General features: G+C 38.6%; 1 protein-coding gene across 1 annotated transcript; it reads right to left on the bottom strand.

The window, feature by feature from the left end:
• Window positions 1-691: 691 nt before the first annotated feature.
• On the bottom strand, window positions 692-18,194 carry gabra2a (gamma-aminobutyric acid type A receptor subunit alpha2a). The gene is made up of 9 exons (XM_053620167.1): window positions 18,169-18,194; window positions 17,667-17,782; window positions 15,232-15,299; window positions 3,977-4,197; window positions 3,810-3,892; window positions 3,335-3,478; window positions 2,978-3,130; window positions 2,559-2,761; window positions 692-1,942 (listed from the first exon to the last, which is right to left on the bottom strand). Exons 1-9 carry the CDS (start codon window positions 18,192-18,194, stop codon window positions 1,646-1,648), a joined length of 1,311 nt encoding a protein of 436 aa, XP_053476142.1. The 3' UTR covers window positions 692-1,645.
• Between the last annotated feature and the right edge of the window lie 604 nt (window positions 18,195-18,798).

Here is an 18,798-nt window from a genome sequence, read left to right as displayed (position 1 = left end):
AGGTTGTCTAATAATAACAAAACAGGTCTCATAAAAAGCCTGAAGAAAAACATTAGAAATATCTGGAGGGTTCCTGTTAGTTGTGTCAGGTCTACAAATCTCCTATTTTGAGGTATTTAACCAAATCTGATTATACATCTAATGCTGTCTCTTCTATAATCGGGACATTTTTCTTACTTTTTCAGTGGCACTAGATACTCCATTTTCTTTGCTACTCAAACAAACAAAAAAATAATAAATGAATAAAGACAGTTTTATAGCATTATCAGCTGGTGTTATATTTGCACGTACCTTTAAATCTATACAAGTCATTTTCTGAAAACAGTGACCAGTCAGCAATGAAATAAATCTTTTGCTACATGTACCACAGTCAGCTAGCTACAACTCCACCAGGCTGAATTACAGGATTGAGAACAATTTTTCAGCACTGTAAAACATTTGTCAGCTGTACTGAGTGTGTAGAAAGTGGCTACAAAGAAAACAGTGCAAATTTCACTATACTGTTAACAATTCACAGTGAGCATTTGTAAATAAAACACATCTACGTATATTATGAGAGATGGTGATTTAAAGGGATTTAAACCAAATCACCATATTAAAGTTTTTCAGACAAATTATACAGTAAACAGTGGCTGAGTAGGACATACATACATCATTGATATACTGTATCATTGTTTTAATAGAAAAATAAAACACTCCAGCTAAAATGTTTTGTCTTGTCCAAGAGAACAAAGTCAGTAGTGTGTTTCAGTTTCATAAACTGATTTAAAAATATATAAAGTTCCACATTTTGTTTGAAAATGCTACATGGGGAGCCAGAAATGTGCTAGTGTGCACTCATGCTAAATTGTTACAATAGATAGATATAATAGATTGCTCTGTCTAACATAATTTATTTTAACATTGGAAAAAAATTAGACTTTTTTTCTAAACAAAAATTACAAATGAGACATTTTAAGATCGACAAAATTATCTTATATAAATATAGTCAGCCATCTGGCCATATTTATGTATGATAATTGTATCAATCTTAAAATGTATAAAGAAAGTGTAAGAAATTCATTCGAAAAACATTTGCAATACATTGCTTGCATTAAATGCATCTAAGTGATACAGACCCAGACAGAGTGCTGAGTTACTTTCTTTTTAACACTACATTCAAGTAAGGGAATGATAAATAAATAAAATGTGTGTGTGTGGGGCGGGGGGGCTGGTCAAGGGAGAAATCCATATATTTGACTTACTCTACTCAAATTGCCACAAGGGTGTAAGAGGTGATATACTCTTCTTATTATATATAGATTCTATTACTTTGGAAGGAAACAGGTAAAATAAAAAATTAAATAAATACTGAATCTTGTACGAAAAATGCTTTATATTTGTCTAATAAAATAAAATAAAATAAAATAAATGTAATTTTAATCAACAGTCTTAACCGAATAAAAAGGCATGTTATCATTCTGAATATTGGTCTGGCAGTGAAAATCTAAAACGATGGACATGGTACATGGTATAAACTTTCAATAGTAAGACAAAAATGGCAAGCGTTACACTATACTAAACAGGTACAAAAGCTAAGCAATGTTTTAATATGTGTGTCTTTGTGCATGTGTGCGTGTGTGTATATTCATATTTAATAGAATGGTCAGTGAGAGGGAACCATGTTCTTAATGACAGGTTCTCTGTTGAGATATGTAGCCCAGTAGACGAGGTTGAAGCTGCCAAAAAGCACAGGGAAGATGATGCGGGACATGCGGTCGATCTTGCTTACGCTGTTGAAGGTCTTCTTGCTCTCTTTAGCCACGGGCTGAGCTTTAGTGGGCTCTGCTGGAGCGCTCTTGGAAACGGTGGGCAAAGTTGAATCCTTACCGATGTGGGGAGCATAGTTTGCCACAGCGACTGCATAAGCATTGTTCTTCTTCATAACAGAGCCCTCTTTTTTCTGTGGATATGTTGCTGAATTAATACATAAATCAAATCAACAAATCAATGTGTGGGAGTAAATAATAAAATTGGTGGGATAACATACCTATATAATGGTATACCATGATAAGGAAATTTAAAATGCAGAAGTTATAAATAATTATAGTTACATTTATGCAATACCAGTATGGAAAATACCACTGAGAAATGAGCTGTGATTTTTAAAACAAGGTAGCTGACTTAAAAAAAAAAATTTGTTAAATATGCAGTCGCAAATCAGAGAACAGTGGTTCTTAATTGTTTCTTAAAAGCTAGAAGTATATGAATCTTGCAGCCAATTATTTAATATTTATGCCGCTGATGTGTTGTAATTTATTGTATAGTTTTTATTGTATATTTTAACTTATTTATACGTTTTTTACATATAACTCTATGCACAAAACCATTGGTCATCAAACCAAGATTTTTCTTTTTTTTTGGATTGTAACACCTCATGAACTATAATCTTCGCACGTAGATTTTTCAAGGTGAATGAATGAATTAAAATGAATTAAAAGCACAAGATATAACAAACTCTACTTCAAATTCTATATTCAGTAATGTACACCCTGAGTAGACGGAGTAGTCACGGTTACCTTGTCATTAAGAATGCTCTTGCCATCCCAGGCCCAGCCGCGTTTGGTGAAATAGTTGACTGTTGCAAACTCAATGAGGGCAGAGAAGACAAAGGCATAGCACACAGCAATGAACCAGTCCATCGCAGTGGCATAGGCTACTTTAGGCAATGAGTTACGAGCACTGATACTCAGAGTGGTCATTGTGAGCACTGTAGTCACACCTGGGCAGACAGTAGACCGGAGATACACTCATACTTGCACTTTATACTGAACTATAAAGCTGTTTAATATTCAAAAACTTTTTTAAAAAAAAAAGTTTTAAAAGAAAACACAGTGAAAAAATACCAAACATTTGCTTTCATAAAGCTTACACCATGAACAGAGTACAATAAATTCAGCACAACGGCAAATATCAGTGAGGGAACAAAATCACCCACCAAAAACTGTTCGAGCAGGTACTGATTCACGGTTAAGCCAGAAGGAGACCTGGGACAGAATGACAGTCATGATGCAGGGCAAGTAAGTTTGGATAACAAAATACCCAATCTTCCTCTTCAGATGGAAATGAACTGTCATCACTGTATATTCCCCTAGAGAGAGAGAGAGAGAGAGAGAGAGACAGAGACAGAGACAGAGGGAGGGAGAGAGAGAGAAAGGTGAATTATACCTATAGATTTTCAGGTATAACATGAGGAGTGATGAGTCTATGACCGACTAATGAATAAAAAAAATGTAGCAGTAAGAGATACTGTACTTTACAGTTAAGGTAATTAATGTAACTAATATGAACTCACCAGTACTGGATTTAATCGTTTCTTTGCCAACAGTTTGGCCCCTCAAGTCATACTGGTTCAACCTTGATCCGTCTGGAGCCACCTCTACTGAAAGCGTGGCATTTCGTGTCCAAACATAGGTCACCTCTGTCAGAGTATATGCATCTACACACAGCAGCAGCAGACACAGCAAAGTAAAACGACTTTAAAATGCAGAATGGATTTGTAAGGATTACCTGAACTATGATTAAGAATTTAATCATTATGATAATTATATATATTAAATAAATAAATAAATAAATAAATAAATCATATCCAATTTCAAATCATGTTAACATTCTCTGGATGGTAGGCAGTCTGGTCAAAAAAAGTATATGTAGAATAGCAGAATACATGTGAAGGGGAGGGAAGACAATATATACAGTATTCTGCATCTTTTAGCATCTACTATAATTAGTAGAGTACTGGGGGTGGGGGGAATCAAATTTGAGCTTACAGCTGCCAAACTTCAGTGGACATGAATGAGAGTCCATGGGGAAGTCCTCCAAATGCATTGGACATTCTGCCTGCACAGTCAGCCTGGACCACACACACATTAAATAAAATGTATAACACCTCCAGAATTAAAGAATGGTTGATGTGTGCAAAGTGTAGGCTGGATACCTCATGGTGTAAAGTAGTGTCCCATTTTCCATGATCCGCAGTAATTTGTTTGGCATAGTCATGTTATGAGCCACAGACTTCTTGCCATTGTGGAAGAAAGTGTCAGGGGTCCAGATCTTACTGGCCATCAGATTATTGAGCCGTAGGATGTTCATTGGCCCGTGGAACTTCAGCCGCTCATCTGTCCAGCGCTGGCGGAAGAACACATCCACTGTGTACTCCTGACAGTAGAACACACAGCCAGTGTTAAACAATGGACAATGCAGTAAACAGAAAAAAGAAACAAGAGTTGCTTGAAGATCAACCACCAGAATGGGGGAAAAATTTGATCTCAGTGATTCTGAATGTGGCATGATTTTTAATGCCAGACAGGCTGGTTTGAGCATTTTTATAACTGCTGATCTCCTGGGATTTTTACACACAAGGGTCTTTAGAATTTACTCAGAATGGTGCAATAAAGAAAAAACATCCAGCGAGCATCAGTTCTGCGGATGGAAATGCCTTGTTGATGAGAGAGGTCAACATAGAATGACCAGGCAACCACTCTGTACAATTGTGGTGAGCAGACAAGCACCTCAGAATGCACAACACGTCAACCCTTGAGTCGGATGGGCTACAACAGCAGAAGACCACGTCGGGTTCCACTTCTGTCAGCTAAGAACAGAAAGCTGAGGCTGCAGTAGGCACAGGTTCACCAAAACTGGACAGTTTGAAGACTAGAATTTCACTGGAATGTTTCCAACATGTGGACTCCATGACATGAAGAGCTGGGGCTGTTCTTGGAGCAAAGGCAGGCCCAACCCAGTATTAGTATACTGTTCCAAAGTAATCAATGAGTATATTTTCCCCTGCTAGTTTGCACTACTGAGTGCCTAACACATCCTGCTTTCCATTCAACCATAGGTGATTTTACACTTCCAAACAAGAGGTGCAAAAGGCAGCACAAGAGGGAGAGGAAGCAGTGTGGGTCATGTGACTTCATCTACATTGGCTCTGTAAACATAAAGGCAGCAAAAGGTAAAAGGTATAAGTCTACATAAAATTATCAAGTATTAATAACATTGTAAAGTAAAAATTAAAATAATTATTATTCCAATAAAAACATTTACATTCCCCCCCACAAAAAAATGTATGGTACAATACAATATACACACACACACACACACACACACACACACACACACACACACACACACATACACACACACACACACACACACACACACACACACACACACAGTATCTCACAAAAGTGAGTACACCCCTCACATTTTTGTAAATATTTGATTATATCTTTTCATGGGACAACACTGAAGAAATGACACTTTGCTACAATGTAAAGTAGTGAGTGTACAGACTGTGTAAAATTGTGTAAATTTACTGTCCCCTCAAAATAACTCAACACACAGCCATTAATGTCTAAACCGCTGGCAACAAAAGTGAGTACACCCCTAAGTGAAAATGTCCAAATTGGGCCCAATTAGCCATTTTCCCTCCCCGGTGTCATGTGACTTGTTAGTGTTACAGGGTCTCAGGTGTGAATGGGGAGCAGGTGTGTTAAATTTGGTTTCATCGCTCTCACACGCCCTCATACTGTTCACTGGAAGTTCAACATGGCACCTTATGGCAAAGAACTCTCTGACGATCTGAAAAAAAGAATTGTTGCTCTACATAAAGATGGCCTAGGCTATAAGAAGATTGCCAAGACCCTGACACTGAGCTGCTGCACGGTGGCCAAGACCATACAGCGGTTTAACAGGACAGTTTCCACTCAGAACAGGACTCGCCATGGTCGACCAAAGAAGTTGAGTGCACGTGCTCAGTGTCATATCCAGAGGTTGTCTTTGGGAAATAGACGTATGAGTGCTGCCAGCATTGCTGCAGAGGTTGAAGGGGTGGGGGGTCAGCCTGTCAGTGCTCAGACCATACGACGCACACTGCATCAAATTGGTCTGCATGGCTGTCGTCCCAGAAGGAAGCCTCTTCTAAAGATGATGCACAAGAAAGCCCACAAAAAGTTTGCTGAAGACAAGCAGACTAAGGACATGGATTACTGGAACCATGTCCTGTGGTCTGATGAGACCAAGATAAACTTATTTGGTTCAGATGGTGTCAAGCGTGTGTGGCAGCAACCAGGTGAGGAGTACAAAGACAACTATCTTGCCTACAGTCAAGCATAGTGGTGGGAGTGTCATGGTTGGGGCTGCATGAGTGCTGTCGGCACTGGGGAGCTACAGTTCACTGAGGGAACCATGAATGCCAACATGTACTGTGACATACTGAAGCAGAGCATAATCCCCTCCCTTCGGACTGGGCCACAGAGCAGTATTCCAGCATGATAACGACCCCAAACACATCTCCAAGATGACCACTGCCTTGCTAAAGAAGCTGAGGGTGAAGGTGATGGACTGGCCAAGCATGTCTTCAGACCTAAACCCTATTGAGCATCTGTTGGGCATCCTCAAACGGAATCTGGAGGAGCACAAGGTCTCTAACATCCACTAGCTCCGTGATGTCATCATGGACGAGTGGAAGAGGACTCCAGTGGCAACCTGTGAAGCTCTAGTGGACTCCATGCCCAAGAGGGTTAAGGCAGTGCTGGAAAATAATGGTGGCCACACAAAATATTGACAATTTGGGCCAAATTTGGACATTTTCAATTAGGGGTGTACTCATATATATATATATATATATACATATACATAAGTATTTAGGCATTAATTTTTATGGATACACAAAAAGCACCGAATAAAACTACAGTCCTAGATGAATCATAAAAACTCCCTGTCACTGCACCTTGTGGTTTGTGTTACTTGCTGTCTTTAGACATATTGTTTTACTTGTGTTTACTTTTGATCATAGTGTTTTTATTAGACATTACAGATCTTACTCGTGCTCCCACTGTGTATCAGCGCGTCTATATCGCGCGTGAGGAGCAACGCGGCCTCGTTACTAACGGATCACTTCCATTATAATAAACAACAGAATTTACACTGCAAGCGCGCAAATACACCATATAATGAAAATAAACTTAAATTAAACTAAACCTTTTAAGCAACTTGCACCAGTTTCACCAAGCCCTTGCACACAGTGGAGCATGTTGGATATAAACATAAGTTTGTGCTCGTATAGCACTTTTTGATTTCTGCGGTGTTTAATATAAAATGCACCCCTGCCTTAGAGGACTTTCTTCCTCGGTCACTTGACGATTTCGCCTCCGTCTGATGGTGACTGAGCTCATGTTGGGAATAAAAGGTAACGTTGACAAACAATAAACTGAAGAAAGGTCATTGTCGGTGACTCTGGGTACTAAGGTTTAAATTCATTTAGAATATTTGTCATATCTCTCTCTCTCCCCCGCTCTCATTTGAGTGCCAGTAACACTTGTAATCTCAGAATCCCTTCGAGGCAACAGGTTACTTGGCAAGAACCCCAGGGACAGAAGAAAGAAAGTAGTTACTACAACAAAAATGAAAGAGTAATGGGCCACAGTGTAATGTCTGTGGATAGTCATGTATACCCCATTGAGGTCAAAAGGCAAGAGGTGTATCTGCCAGAGGCAAATGTCAGAGAAAGCCACTTAGACCAGGCCTGCAGCATGAGAGATACCTCCTAATTTCCTTCAGTCAGCTCTAGCATAGAGACCTACAGAAACCTCACTATATGCACAATAAATTAGCATGGTGCAAGTGTCAAAGTCAGACACTTCAATCTGGTTCCAGAAGTCATTACAGAAAATAAAGTAAGTGATGAGACCAAAAGATAGACCATTTAATCACACTAAGCCCACATATTCACAAAGCTTAACTTATGTCCTGTCAGCACTATATACACACTGATCAGCCATAACATTAAAACCACTGATAGGTGATGTGAATAACCTTGAATATTTCATTACAAGGGTGCCTATCAAGGGGCAGGATATATTAGGCAGCAAGTGAAAAGTCAGTTGTCAAAGCTGATGTGTTGGAAACAGGAAAAATGGGCAACCGTAAGGATCTGAGTGACTTTGACAACATCAAATTATGATGGCTAGACAACTGGATCAGAGCATCTCCAAAACAGCAGGTGTTTTTTTGGGGGGTGTTCCCTGTATGCAGAGGTTAGTACCTATCAAAAGTGGTCCATCTGTGATCCAAAGTGGTCCAAAGTGGTCCAAAGTGGTCATCTTTAAACTTCACATGGAAGGACAACCAGTGAATTAGCCAGGCCTGGATTAACACAGTGGTGCACTAGGGTGACCACACTTGAAGTTTCTCCTCCTCCCACTTTATATGTAAAAATGTGAAATTTACTACGGTTATAAAGACCATAGATTTACATGAACTTATAGCTAAAGTACAGGCTCACTACACATATTACAGAAAAATGTAAGACCCAACCAAAAAACCTTACACCATATAAAGACATGGACCTATGGCATCTTAGCCCTTACTGATGCTCAAATCTGAATGCAATTCACATGCCAATGCAACATGTCATGCTAAATATCATTATTTCCATCATAAACAGCCTGTATTAGGACTACATGCAAAACCATTAAAGAGTATGTCTAAACAATCATTGCACACATGTACCACATGAGCTAAGCCCAAGAAAGACTGTTGCAAGCAACATATCAACAGCTGAATTCAACATCACAGAGACGCACAGCAGCGAAACAGTGAAACTTACACAGCAGCATATGGAGATCAAGAACTTGCAAATGCCTTGGTGGAAGAGTGGGGTAACATCTCACAGCAAGAACTGACAAATCTGGTGCAGTCCATGAGGATGAGATGCACTGTAGTACTAAAGCAGCTGGTGGCCACACCAGATACTGATTGTTACTTTTGATACTGATATTATGTCTCAGTTGATTAATCTTTTTATGTTAATACAAATATTTACAAGTCCCACCGGGGCCATGTGTGTGCGGAGTTTGCATGTTCTCCCCGTAATCCTCTGGTTACTCCGGTTTCCTCCCCCAGTCCAAAGACATGCATGGTAGGCTGATTGGCATGTCTAAAGTGTCCATAGTGTATGAATTGGTGTGTGAGTGTGTGTGATTGTGTGCCCTGCGATGGACTGGCACCCTGTCCAGGGTCTACCCAGCCTTGTGCCCGGTGCTCCCTGGGATGGGCTCCAGGTTCCCCGTGACCCTGAAAAGGAGTAAGAGGTAGAACATAGATGGATGGATGGATGGATGGAAATATTTACACATTTGCTGGAAATTTGCTGGAAATACAAGCAGTTGAATGTGAGAGGTCGTTTCTTTTTTGCTGTGTATATTAACTGATGATTTTGTATCTGTTTGCATCTCTTCCTGTAAATAATGTATATATAAAATATGACAAATATTTTAAAGGTCTAGTTGTTATCTTAATCATTTGGTGCCCCTCAGTGACTGGTGCTCCAGGGCACCTGCCAAATCCCATATATGGATTATCCAGCCTTGGAACCAGCAACAGGGCCATATGGGCACCCAAGGGTCATTGATGCGTGTGGGGAGCAAAGGCTAGCAGCTAGCCTGTCTGGTCCGATCCCAAAGAAGAGCTACTGTAGCACAAATTGCTGGAAAAGTTAATGCTGGCTATGATAAAAAAAAAGGTGCCAGAACACAGAGTGCATCACAGCTTGCTGCATATTTGGCCCATGCTGACTCCTGTTCACTTCCGAAAGCGCCTACAATGGGCACCTCAGCATCAGAACTAGACCACGGAGCAATAGAAGAATGTGGCCTGGTCTGATGAATCACGATTTCTTTTACATGATGAGGACAGCCGATTGTGTGTGTGCATCGCTTACCTGGGGAAGAGATGGCACCAGGATGCACTATGGGAAAAAGGCAAGCCAACAGAGGCAGTGTGATGCCATGGACAATGTTCTTCTGGGAAACCTTGGGTCCTGGCATTCATGTGGATGTTACTTTGACAAGTACCACCTACCGAAATGTTGTTGCAGATCAAGTACACCTCTTCATGTCAATGGCAGTGGCCTCTTTCAGCAGAATAATGCACCCTGCCACACTGCCAAAATTGTTCAGTAATGGTTTGAGGAACATGACAAAGAGGTCAAGGTGTTGACTTGACCTACAAATTCCCCAGATCTCAATCCGATTGAGCATCTGTAGGATGTGCTGCACAAACAAGTCCAATCCAAGGAGGCCCCACCTCTCAACTTACAGGACTTAAATGATCTATTGCTAACATCTTGGCGTCAGATACCACAGCACACCTTCAGAAGTCTTGTGGAGTCCATGCCTTGACGGCTCAGAGCTGTTTTGGTGGCACAAAGGAGACCTACACAATATTAGGCAGGTGGTTTTAATGTTATGGCTGATCGGTGTATGTCATACATGTATCTTGAACTGCACACTGTATTTTGGCTCTGATAACAATAAAGATACACTTGCCTTGACTATTTTCCCTTACCTCCACATAGCTTGCTGCTAGTCTCGGGTACATGATAATAACTATTCCTGATATCCTGATACTTGGTCCTGGCACAGAACGGCTGACAGTATCATGCTCAGCTCCACTCATTGGCTGGGTGACTGTTCTTCTGGCTACTGCTTGGATTTATTTTGCAACCAAACCAGAATTTTTACTCTTAACTACACTTCACTGACATGAAGATACCAGTGTGTAATGCTTATTGGCTGCATTGGATGCATGTTTGGTGCATAGTCCCAGTCAAGGAACTCTGTTTGTGTCAGGCCAAAATAAGCAAAGATCAAATGCAGCAGAAGGGTGTCTATTATTGAGTTTCAGCAGTATGAGATGCGAGCCCATCTGGTGCTTGTATTCAGTCTCTGTCCATAATTAATATTATATACAGGTGCATCCCAAAAAATTGGAATATCGTGGAAAAGTTCATTTTTTTCCATAAATTAATTTAAAAAGTGGAACTTTCATATATTCTAGATTCATTACACACAAAGTGAAATATTTAAATCTTTTTTTGTTTTAGTCTTGATGATTATGGCTTACAGCTCATGGAAATCAAAAATCCAGTATCTCAAAATATTAGAATCCAAGTTGCATACCACAAAATGTTCCTGTAAATTTCAGAATTCATTCTGTTGCTACCATCATGAGTTACATCATCAATAAAGATTAGTGAGCCTGTTCCAGAAGCAGCCATGCAAGCCCAAACCATGACACTACCTCCACCATGTTTCACAGATGAACTTGGATCCTGAAAAGATCTTTTCTTTCTCCACACTTTGGTAGAGGTTAATCTTGGTTCCAGAATTGTTGTGGCTCATCTCTGTACTTCTTTGAGAATTCCAATCTGGCTTTCCAATTCCTACTGCTGCTGAGTGGTATACTGGGCAGTGATTTCTGATCTCGAAGGCTTCTTCCAATGGTGGATTGTGATACCTTCACTCCTGCCCTGTGGAGGTTGTTGCTGATGTCACTGACTGTTTTTTGGGGGGTTTTCACAGCTCTCACAATGTTTCTGTCATCAGCTGTTGATGTTTTCCTTGGCGAAACCATTCAGTGCCTGTTGCTCAGTACATCAGTGGTTTCTTTCTTTTTCAGGACATTCCAAATTGTTATATTGGCTATGTCCAATGATTCTGTAATGCCTCTGATTGATTTTCCCTCTTTCTCATCTTTAAAATGGCTTGCTTTTTCCCCATAGACAGCTCTCTGATCTTCATGTTGGCTTATCCTTTTTAACACCAAATGCAGTCTTCACAGGTGAAACTGAAGTCTAAAACCAAGAGTAGATGTTCAGAGGTATTTATTGTTTAAACAATTGATCTAACAGGACACACCTGGGTAACTAGAAACACCTGTCAGTCACATGTTCCAATATTTTTGCTTGCCTATACATTGGATGGTCTGATACTAAATGTACTATGTTCCATGTCATTTAACACATCTACATATAAATACCAGAAAATAAAATCTGAAATTTTAACTCTCTTCTCATATTCATCTTTTGATCGCAAACCCAAATGACTTTAGTCTACAGCAAAAACAACTGAGTTGGCCTTGCCATTCCAATAGTTTCAAAGGGGACTGTACAGTATGGTACTGTGCAAAAGTTTTTCAACAAAAATTAAATGTTATAGAAAAATCTTTGTAAGTCATTAAAGAAAGTAACGTATTACATAATAGACCGCTTTTCAGACAAAAATTAATGCAGGTGATTAAGAATTACCTGCAAAAACAGAAGCAAGTGTGAGAGCAACTGTCTCCAGAAGAACTAGGCAGGTTCTCCTAGATGCTTATAAAATCTGACCAGCCAGTGTTCTCATGAAAATTTGTATGAAGTGTACCTGAGAGTACTGATGCATTTTAAAGGCAAAGAGGTGTCTTGCCGAATACAGACTTTGTTTAGTTTAGTTATTAAGTTGTCATATTTGAGTTCCAAATTTAAGGTCATATTCATAGTTGACTTAATATGCACTGTGCATAGTGAGAGGTTAATACTGAAATTGCCCACATTTGTATTCAGACCTCAGACATTGCACTACTCAGAAAGTTATACGCGAGTTGCACATGTGGGGAGGAGTTTGCGAAAAAAAAAAGTTTGCAGTGGTTGCAAGGTTAACATAATTATCATGACTAGGATCATTTCCATGTACTAATCATGACAATCAGCCTTAATATATTCACAATATATTAGACTATTATTACATATTTATTTAAATATTTGCCTTCGTCTCATTTGCATATAATCACATTACCAAAACTTGTATTTTGTTCCTTGTATAGTCTTTTGAATTTATGTCACATCTTATTGCAACTGACAGAAAAGGAACAAATGCTTTGTAGTTGGCATTTTCTATACCCCAATTCTAAACTTAAAGGAAAATGCTTGTTTTTAAATTATTTATTATAAATATTTAAAAGAAGAGAGTGAAATGGGTTTCTGGAAAAGCTTTTAGGCACGTAGCAGAAATCAGTGCTATGAATAGACAACAGAAAGTGAGAGAGATGGAGACAGGATAAGAGATACAGAAAATAATACAGAAAGACATACACAATACTGAGACACACACGTGATTACTGTCAAGAAAGAAAAAGAAGATGAAAAATTTTACATTTTCACATTTTCATCTAATGCTGGCCTAAACTGGTCACTTAAAAATCAAGCTGTACCTCTGTTGATTTGATTCTAGACACAACTGAACAACTGCCCAAAAGCTCTACACTAGAAAAATCTGACAACCTCTGAGTACTCTTGATAGACAATGATGTGATTGAACAGAGGCATAGCTAGGGGGTGGATTTCAGAAATTTAAATCCCCTGAAATATTTTCCAGTTTCAAATGTTTATTCGTAGATGATTAAAATAACACAAATACAGTACAGCACATTTTATACACAGTCCCCTCTGAAAGTATTGAAACAACAAGGCCAGCTCTTTTGATTTTGCTATACACTGAAGACATTTAGGTTTGAGATCAAAAGACTAATATATAGATCAGATAGATCAGAATTTCAGCGTTCATTTCATGATATTTACACAGAAGTGTTGAACAACTTAGAACAAAGCACCTTTTGTTTGAACCCACCCATTTTTCAAGTGATCAAAAATATTGGAACGTGTAACTGAGGCATCACTTGTTGCTCAGGTGTGCCTTGTTAACTTGACTGTTTAAACAATTAATAGCTCTGAATGTCTACTCTTGGTTTGAGCCCTTGAGTTTTGCCTATGAAGACTGCATTTGTTGTTAAAAAGGATAAAAAATCAAAGACCCGAAAGCTGTCTATAGGAGAAAAGAAAATTATGTCAAAGCAGGGAAAAGAGCTTAGATAATAGCATTGAAAATAGAATTCATCAGGGCCATTGCACAAGCATCGGGCATAGCCAATACAAAGAAAAGGAAAATAAAAGGAAAGAAACCACTGGTGTACTAAGAACCAGACATGGAACAGGTCGGCCAAGGAAAACAACCGCAGTTGATGACAAACACTGAGAGCGCTGTGAGGACAAACCCCAAAACAACAGTCAGGGTAGAGCTGAAGGTATTATAATCCACTGTTCAAAGATGACTTCAAGAGCAAAAATATAGACAATGACCCAAAACACACTGCCAAATCAAGAATGGATTTCATCAGGGGGGAAAAAGTAAAATGTTTTAGACTGGCCAAGTCAATCACCAGACCTTATCCCAACTGAGCATGCATCCACCTCCTATTTGATGGTTTGTTGATTAATTACTTTGATTGCTTTTTTGGCTAGCAATGGCTATGCTAAGAAACAGGATTAACTGACTGGAACTGTAAATTTTTTTCCCCTTTTCTTTTTGACAGCAAACAAGCTACACTCTGAGTACAGAGATAGGAAGGTGACAGCCTGCAAAGTACTAAAGGGTTACTGTAGGAGATGTGCAGATCTATTTTTATAAGATAAAATATAATTTCCTCCCTATTACTAGCATCTAGTATTTTAATGATTTTCAGCAGAACTGTCATAAAATAATTTTATGGCAATTATATTCATATGGCAAGACCGGTTGCCTATTGTAGCCATAAATTATTAAATAACAAATTTGTGTCATCACCATTTACTACTGTCTGACATCCACCCAAAATGCATGAGCCTGTCACACTTCTCAGTTTAATTGTACAAATTGCCTGGTGATTTTATTTCTCATATTTTCTTACCCACCACTGTGGCCACATATTTTCAAATTACTTGTCCTCCTGGCTTACTGATACATTTCTTGAAGACAGGAAAAAGATGGATTGTCTTCCACTCCTTCCCAAACATGGCTGTTTGCATCCTCTTTTATAAATACTCTGTTTAAATATCCAATTACCTGATTCTGGGTTCTGCTATTAAGTGTCCCTTATCAATGTAACTCACAATATTGTAAAAGCACAGTAATACTACCGCTGAATGCTATTCAGTAATGCAACGAGGAGATTCAAACACATAAATGCTCTACAGCTGAAATACACCACTGGATCAAGAGGAGCAGAAAAAATTGAGGTCTTAGAGCTCAGATGCCCTCCAGTGTATGAAGGGGTCAGTGAGTACCAGTGTACAGACAATACCTTGTTTTCATGGAAACCTCTATTCTACTTTACTCTAAATATTTGAAAAGCATACAAAGCCTGTGAAACAAATTAAAATGGGGTTCTGGAAATGCTTTTAGGCATGTAGCAAGAGTCAGTGCTATTAACAGAAAACAGAGTGGGATCATGAAATAGAGAGGGAGACAGAGTATCAGAAAGTGGAATAATACAGAAAGACATATACAATATCAAGACACAACATGTGATTATTGACAGAAAAGGATATTTTACCATGTCTGCATCCGACACTGGCCCAAAACTGGTCACGTATATATCAGTCTTTACCTCTGTCACTCGATCTACAAAAAAAAATTAGCAATAAACTCATAATCAGTGACAATGGGAAGCTGGGAAACTAGGAAGCAGAGCAATGTTGTATCATTATTAACCTGGAGCACACAATGACTAAGTCATGAAATTAAACGAAAAACCTACATAAAGTGTCTGAGTGTCATAGTTCTGGTTACCATAAGCCAATAGAATAGCTTCAGTTCATGTTTTGATCTAGTGCAGGGGTGTCCAATCTTATCCAGAAATTGCTTGTGTGGGTGCAGGTTTTCATTCCAACCAAGCAGAAGCCACACCTGAGTCTACTGAAAGCCAAGATCAACTGATCAAACAGTTGGAATCAGCTGTGGCTCCTCCTTGGTTGGAATGAAAATCTGCACCCACACCAGCCCTTTGCGGATAAGACTGGACACCCCTGATTCAGTGACTGCAAAAGTGAGCCATCATGCCCTGTCAATGGGTACACTGTCATTCTGGAAGAGACTATTCCCATTAAAATAGAAATGTTTCATTATAGGTAAAAGGATGATCAGTCAGAATAATATTGTATTGATTTGCAGAACCATGCCAGCAAATGCCCCCCAAAGCATACCAGAGCCATCACATTTTTCTTCACCTATCTGTACCTCTGCATTGATTGTGTGTGTGTGTGTGTGTGTGTGTGTGTGTGTGTGTGTGTGTGCGCATGCCTATGCATGCAAATGTTTGCATTTAAAAAAAAAAAAAAAAAAAAAAAAAGACTCACCCAATTATTTTTGAATGCTACAGTGATTGCAATCAATGTTGAGAATGTTTTGATATGTAATCACAGCAAGCATCATAGAAATTTCTATGACTATTATCTAATTGTAGGAAGAACTTCAAAACCAAGTCAGGGTTAATAATGATAATCAGGGCTTTCATGTTTTATTCTGCTCTTTGTTTGTTTTCTGAGAATACACTGACAATACATTAAAGTTTCGTATAGACATTAAAATAAAATTCACATAGATAACACACACACAGAGACCAGACAATTTGTCAGCTTAAGCTTGATTTCAGTGAATGCACTGTAGATTATATGTACTACATACTAAATTGCAAAAAAAGAAGAAAAAAAATAGAATTGGCATAGATCCTACAAATCTCAGGTACAGTACTTGAAGGATGAACAAATTTCTTCCAAAAATTCCCTAAATTGGTGTTTTGATAATGGTGGTAACGATAATGTCTAACAAATTAGCCAAATCTGTTATGATCCTCCATAGGTGTTCAATTTGGTTGAGATCTGAGGACTGCTTATCATATTATTTACACAGTTTTCATACTTGTCAAACCATTCATTAAGCCCTGGTATCCTGCCAGTGGGGGTATTGCCACCCTGGATGAGACCCCGGATGAGAAATGTTTCATCATAGGATGACCTTTCTCTCCTAAGATAGCAAGTGGAACCAAACCATTACAGCAAAATGACCCTAAAGCATAACAAACCCCCTAGTTGTAAAGGTCACTCATTCATTCATGTCCTCTTCTGTTGTTGTATAACACATGTGCACTCCTAATTACTAAAGGATGACTCCTGTGCTTTGTGCACCACTGAACTCTCAAATATGCATGTCTTCATAATGAGGGGCTTATGCATTGCAAACTGTAATACCTCTCTCACTGTATAATTATTGCTGTCAGTCTGATCAAGCCCAGCATTCATATTCTCAGTCCCTTGAAGAGCAGTTCTTATCTGTTGCTCTTCTGTGCTAAGGCATCACAGTCACTGAATGTGTCCTTTCAACCACACCATATTTATTGATGTCTTTCCTATAGATCTAAATGTAGATGTCACTTTACTCAGCACCTACTCAGCATTTTTATACATGTAACAGAACATGGGAGGCTACTTGTTATTTGGGGTTAATTGTATCATGTGGTAAACCTGTCTGGAAGCATATGGACTCGTTTTTCAACTTGTTTATTCATGTTGTTCCTATAATTTGTCACCTTAAATGTCCATACAAATTAATTTAATCATTATATATATATATATATATATATATATATATATATATATATATATATATATATATATATATAAATTTTGTACAGGAAGTTCCATTTAGGTTCAGTTTGAAACTGATGTATCCTCAAGCATTTATTAATTTACAAGTTGCATCATATGAATTCTAAAGTATTTGTACGATCATTAAACGTGTGCGGTCATATAGGATAAATATAAAACACAGAATAATAGAAGGTCATATAGAATAATTAGGGATCTCTAAAGTCATATGGCTTGCACAATGCAACAAACACCTTTGATTAAACAGTTTGATCTGTAGGCTACAGATATATCAGGTGAGCTACCAGTCTATAGTAGTAGTCACTTTAAGTGCAATGTCACTAACCTCCAAGACCCGGTCTCAGCCTGTTATCATAGCCATCCAGCAGTCGGTCCAGGATCCTTGTAAAAAGTGTGATGTTGTTTTTAAAAGCCTCTGACCCAGACACATCTGATTTTGACCTTCATATATTGGAAAGAAAAACACACTATTAAACATTCATACACTCCCCAACAGCACTGTCTCCAACATCTCAGCCCTTCTTATATAAGTAAAAAAGGATCAACCATCTGTCAATAGCACTAACATGGGCAATCTGTTCTCAGTTTCTCCAGTACACATAAAATGCATAGACAGACTGATGCAATACAATTCAGAAAAAGTGATTTGATTTAGCACAATTTACAACTGCTAAAGATGGCCAGGGTTACCTCCTTTAGCATGCTCCTATTTTATAGAAGAGAGGGATACTTAATTTTTCATCTTATATCAAGTCACATTCAATTACATATGCATTTATTAATTAATCATTATGCCAGTCCCCCAAGACCAAAAAGAGTTCACTCACCTTGTCTGCCAGACTCCATTTAACATCAAGTAGATCAAGAATCCATAGGAACGAATATATCGGCCATACATTTCTGAACAGGACCTGAAAATAAGGAAAAATCAGTTAAATGATTTCAAAGAGGCACACATGGGAAGTAGGTAGGTAAAGGCAACGTTACTCATATCATGAGACGTCATCACGCTCTCTCTCTCACACACACACATACACAGGAACGCAAAAACAAAACCCACAGGATATAAACCAGACTGATTTATGGCTAATTCAGACTAAAACGCAGCAAGATCATCAGTTACATAGGCTTTAAAAAGGATTGTAATTTTATTAAATGCATTGCTTGTGATGACTTCCAACGCACAGTGTGCACTGTTCCCAGTTTAAAGTGGTCTTAGTTAAGCATTTAATTTCTCTTCCAGTGTGAGCTATAAAATCTCACATCCAGGAATTAAATCTGACGCCATCTGTTCCCTTCAAATCCGATGTTTGTTTACTAAAACTAAAAAGACAATTCAGATGGGGTTGGAGCACGGCCAAGCTGAATTAAGTAATGATGAACTCCTGCAGTACTGCATTAACACGAGTCTACAATACTGAGTCAACTCTCACAGTGTTGAACAAGGAGTTTTACCT

Source organism: Ictalurus furcatus, chromosome 3, assembly GCF_023375685.1.
Source record: "Ictalurus furcatus strain D&B chromosome 3, Billie_1.0, whole genome shotgun sequence".
In the NCBI taxonomy this organism is placed as follows: domain Eukaryota; kingdom Metazoa; phylum Chordata; class Actinopteri; order Siluriformes; family Ictaluridae; genus Ictalurus; species Ictalurus furcatus.
This window is presented reverse-complemented; position numbering and strand designations above follow the sequence as displayed.

Excerpts from the sequence above, each read along its gene's own strand:
- gabra2a (XM_053620167.1), bottom strand. The coding sequence starts at position 18,194 with ATGTTAAATGGAGTCTGGCAGACAAG. Across the intron at positions 3,893-3,976 it reads ACACTACTTTACACCATGAG|GCTGACTGTGCAGGCAGAAT; the intron begins GTATCCAGCCTA and ends TGTGTGGTCCAG. Across the intron at positions 3,479-3,809 it reads TCCACTGAAGTTTGGCAGCT|ATGCATATACTCTGACAGAG; the intron begins GTAAGCTCAAAT and ends TGCTGTGTGTAG.